The sequence below is a fragment of the Raphanus sativus genome, chromosome 4 (genome assembly GCF_000801105.2).
Source record: "Raphanus sativus cultivar WK10039 chromosome 4, ASM80110v3, whole genome shotgun sequence".
NCBI classification, from domain to species: domain Eukaryota; kingdom Viridiplantae; phylum Streptophyta; class Magnoliopsida; order Brassicales; family Brassicaceae; genus Raphanus; species Raphanus sativus.
This window is the reverse complement of record NC_079514.1, coordinates 19,894,720-19,899,450: the sequence shown is the minus strand read 5'-3', so window position 1 is coordinate 19,899,450 and position 4,731 is coordinate 19,894,720. Positions and strand designations below refer to the sequence as shown.

Sequence of the window (4,731 nt, the reverse complement as noted above, 5' to 3'; positions counted from 1 at the left end):
GTCTATAAACAATCGTTCAAGAAAATTACGGACACTAAGGTAAATTGCTCTACTACAGGGAAAAACTAAAGCCCACAATTTTCTTCTCTTTGTTATTTTGCTAATTTCCATATTCTTTTAGGTTTTTTGCCTAAATTGCTCAAAAAGTAATACACAGAGAAAAACAGAGCTAGCGAGTTACATACAACCCCTAGAGACTAAAGCCAACAGGAAACAAAGCCTTCCTCTAGAAACTTAAGCCGGGAGAATTAAACAAATTCCCCGGAAACTAAGACAAACCATTATGAACAAGGATCAAAGCATAAACTGATAGATTAGTCTAGATCGAATCTGAAAAACACATTCAAACCAAAGATAATAGCAAGGCAGAAGGAAGACATAAGTGCACACCCAATAACGAACTTTATTCAGGGAGAGTCCGCATCTCTTTCTATTGCTCCGACGACGAACATCTGACGAGCCACGAGAACTTGCAAAGACATAACCCAAGAGGAAGAAGACCAAACTTTTACCATTCAACCTCCACGTTAAGGTGCAGAATGAGCCAAAGCCCAAAATCCTTGAAGACAAGCCGAAAATTCTAAACACCATCAGAATCCGACCTGTTGCAATCGAGAACAAGGATACACACATCCTTCCATACCATGCTTAAATCACTAGAAGAAGTGACCATAAACACACATGCAGACCAAGAACAGAGAAGCCTTAGATCAAGATCCCTAAGTTCATCCGTGAGAAACGAAGCGACAGAGCATAGATCAGGATAAGAAAGCTGAATCAGATCTGAAGAATCAGAACTAAAGAAGCCCACATCGTCAAAACTATAATCCCTCTAACAAAATTTTGGATCTAGATATAGAAAAACCAACATAATAGCTTTGATTAAAGACAAAAGGACATGCAAGGTACAAACCCGACCAACGGTGGCTGAGAGAGCCACACTGTTGGCCGGAAACACGATCCAGACTGATGATGTTTTATGTTATATAGTTAATTAAATAAAGTATTTGTTGAAAAAAAAATTAAATAAAATATTTAAGACAATTTTCTAAAATAGCACTTTTAAAATTTTTGTCACAAAATAGCACTTAAAAAATAAAATGACCAAAATAGCATCTTTTTGTTTTGAAAATTTTAATTTTAATTTTTTATTTTTAAAATTTTGAACACATTCATAAAACCTCATCTGTTAACTCTAAACCCGAAGTCTTAGATTAATTAATCCAAGGGTTATAAATGCATATTTACCTTTCAATTAAAATTTTTTTGGTTATTTTCTTCTTTATGATATTATTTTGTGACAAAAACTTGGTTTGGTGCTATCCTAGTTTTTTTCTCAGATATTTATTTACTTTGGTTTATACAAAATTCAGGTTTGGTTTAGCTTTAGTTCAAAAAAGTGTAATGTAAGAAAATTCTTCGATTCGAGTTACTTAAGGTTCAGATTGAATTTCGATTCTGGCCGTCTCTAATCCTTAGGAAGGCTTAGGTTTAGTTCAAATCATAAAAAACTGTCCATAGTATCTGAAGAAACAAATAAAAATAAAAATCGGTTCTGGTTTAATGATGAATTTCTGTTAATTTTGTTTGGTTTTGGTTGGTTAGAACGAAATGGTATCGAAAAGTAAACATCTTGTCATTTAGTAGTTTTGTTAAAGCACATTGCGTCGTCCGAATGTACGAGAGCCAGAACGCTGCCGTTTTAAAGGCGAAGACGAGAGAAACAGCGTCATATAAGGCTGTAGCTGCCGCCACAAACAAAATCACGGGAGATCATTATTAGTGATGAGGAACATCATTGCCTTGAGCAAACGTCTATACTCCCCTCGATTCTCCTCCTCCGGTTATCACGGAATCAACGATGCGGTCTCAAAAACTGTTTTCTCCGGTCCGATCCTGGGACGATCGTTTCACCACCTCCGCAAGGCCGGGAGCTTCGTAGTCCCTCGTGTCTTGTTCGTGTCGCGAAACCTATCGACGAATGTTTCTTCGAAACAACCTGCGTTTCTACGATGGTATTTGAGAAAGTTGGAGTCGCACCCTTTCATGACTAAGAGCCTCACTACTTCCCTCATTTATATGGCCGCCGATCTCACTTCTCAGGTTCCATTTTTTAATTTTTGAATTTACATTTAATGTCTGAATGTATTTGGTTGTGAGATTAGGTTAAATGATTGGAGTATTAATTGTCTAATTTAGGTTAATAGATTATTCTCATTGTTTCATGTGTAGACGATTAAGAAGAAAGTTTCCAAATTTAAATAAATGAATGTCTAATTAGTAGAACAAATGTTGCTACAGTACAAAAGTGTAGCTGCTTAACTTAACCTTCTTGTTATCTCTTGTGTGAGGCAGAGAAGTTTTAGGTGTGGTGCTTATAAAACTCTCCTTTTTCTTCCTTTCTTGTATCGCAGATGATCACGATGCAGCCATCTGGTTCTTATGACCTGATAAGAACAGCCAGAATGGCTAGCTTTGGGTTGATATTCCTCGGCCCATCACAGCATCTTTGGTTCAGTTATCTCTCTAGAATACTGCCAAAGCGTGATGTGTTGACTACCGTTAAGAAAATAATGATGGGGCAGGTTCTTTTCGGACCTTTTAGCAACACCGTCTTCTATTCCTATAATGCTGCTTTACAAGGTACTACACATCAATAAGCTTTATATGGGTTTGAAGTATTCTTCTTTGTTTCAAGTTTTGTGGGATTGGTCATGAGCTTGGTTCTCGCATCTTGTCTGTCCATATTAAGGTGAAAATTCCGAGGAAATTCTGGCGAGATTGAAGCGGGATCTTCTGCCAACATTGAGAAATGGACTTATGTATTGGCCAGTCTGTGATTTTGTGACATTCAAGTATGTGCCCGTTCATCTCCAGGTAAAGCGCCAGATACCTATATCGTATTACTTTTGTTTCACTGTGTGGGATGATTTGACAAGTTTCTCAACTTGATCGTGTAAATCTTTTGGTGGCAGCCATTGATGAATAGCTCGTGTGCATATATATGGACCATTTATTTGACGTATATGGCAAACCAGACAAAAGCAGATGGCTGAATGACTGTTCTTGACCAAGACAATTGCATTTTTTTTTTTTTTTTGTTTTTGCTAAATTTTACTTTCTTATTATCCAACATCAAATAGTATTACAAGTATGTTTTTTTCTTTTCTTGGGCAACAAAAATTTTGCATCTTGATCCAAGCATAGTGATACAAGTTGTGTATCAAGTCAGAGCAAAAACAGAGGATATAAAAACCACATATTTCTTGATAATCAATGTTTACAAGTAATAACAAATCTCGCAATCTTTATCTTTGAACACTACTCAAATTAAATCATGTTTTTTTCCTGGTTACTTATAGGTTTACGTAGACAGAGCCTCTAACATGTTACTAGACAAGTTTTCAAACTTGGAAATAAACTTGTATTGGGTTAACTTGTATTGGCTTATCCACATAATTAACATTTCAGAACTTTAAAAACTAAGTAAGGTAGAATTTGTATGAGGTTATCTACATAATTAACATTTCAGAACGAAACTTAGACCATGTAATAGGTCATTTTGCTTTCAAATAAAATAATCCTCTTCAATGGTGGCCAAAGAAATAAAAACATCAATTTTCTTAAATATATTTGATATCTTTTGTCTTCTTCTTTAACAAAACTTGAAGACGAGATATTTGCTGAACTGAAAAAAAAACATTAGATATTTGTTTTTCTGCCCTCATTTCTCCACCGAAAATGAATAAATAACCAACAATTCTGAAATCAGAAGCCATCAGTAGATTTCCACGTGGGGACAATTAACCCCTGCCGACAGTTTTATATTAAACGTCGTAATCAAAACACTCGAAGAAGGGCCCAAATTGATTCTCCAATACGTGGCGCAAATCTAATTGAGGTTTATGACATCGGCATGCCGAAAGCATAAAGACGCAGTTAGTTCAACAAGTTGGCCACCTCTCCAACATTTCTTGCAAGCTTTTAACTTCCTCACTTATAAAATGAAACATTTTAAACAAATATGTTTAATATATACGTGACTACTTTTTATGGATCATCTTTTGATGTATAATCTGTTTTTGAAATCAATTATTTTTGGTATTTTTGTTAAAGTCTAGAAATCTGATTACTTCAAAATTTTAAATTATAGTAAAAGTAACTATTAATCATATCAAATTTTAATTTATAAATTCAAATTTTCTACATTAAATGAATATTGTTATTTATATATATTTAATTGGATCAAAAAGGATAACAAATTGAACTAAGAGGTTGATTGTTTTGGGTTCTTAAATTAGTTTTTGGTTTTTGTTTTTTCCAAAAACCATTTTGCATCCAATCAAGATTTTGAAAAAATAGATTTTTAAAATATAGGAAAACTAGTTTTGGAAATAACTGATTTCTTAACATAAAACCAAAAACTAAATTTTCATGGTTTCTTCTAAAATCACGTTGGTGTTTCATTTTTTTTTAAAAAACTAATATTATATTTATGCCTTTATATAAGAAAAAATAAAGAAGATAATTACTATACACAAATAAGGTTTAGTAAGAATCATTTGTTTACTATTGATACTTTCTACTAAAATTTGTGGTATACTCTATTAGTAATTTTTATTTTGTTTTTTCTAAAAAAGAAATTAACTTATAAGTTAGTTTTTTTTAAACAATAACAAACCAAAATATCATTAATAAATTTTTTGAAAAACCAAAAAGATAATAAAATTT

The 4,731-nt window shown here is 33.2% G+C and overlaps 1 protein-coding gene across 1 annotated transcript; it reads left to right on the top strand.

Annotated features, from left to right (window-relative positions):
• Positions 1–1,745: 1,745 nt before the first annotated feature.
• LOC108851606 (uncharacterized) lies at positions 1,746–3,192 on the top strand. Its single transcript, XM_018625063.2, has 4 exons — positions 1,746–2,103; positions 2,415–2,643; positions 2,753–2,877; positions 2,976–3,192. The coding sequence occupies exons 1-4, from the start codon at positions 1,786–1,788 to the stop codon at positions 3,054–3,056; spliced, it is 753 nt and encodes a 250-aa protein (XP_018480565.2). The 5' UTR covers positions 1,746–1,785; the 3' UTR covers positions 3,057–3,192.
• Positions 3,193–4,731: the final 1,539 nt, after the last annotated feature.

Coding starts and splice junctions, on each gene's coding strand:
- LOC108851606 (XM_018625063.2), top strand. CDS start 1,786: ATGAGGAACATCATTGCCTTGAGCAAACGTCTATACTCCCCTCGATTC. Junction 2,104..2,414: donor CCGCCGATCTCACTTCTCAG/GTTCCATTTTTT, acceptor CTTGTATCGCAG/ATGATCACGATGCAGCCATC. Junction 2,644..2,752: donor CTATAATGCTGCTTTACAAG/GTACTACACATC, acceptor GTCCATATTAAG/GTGAAAATTCCGAGGAAATT.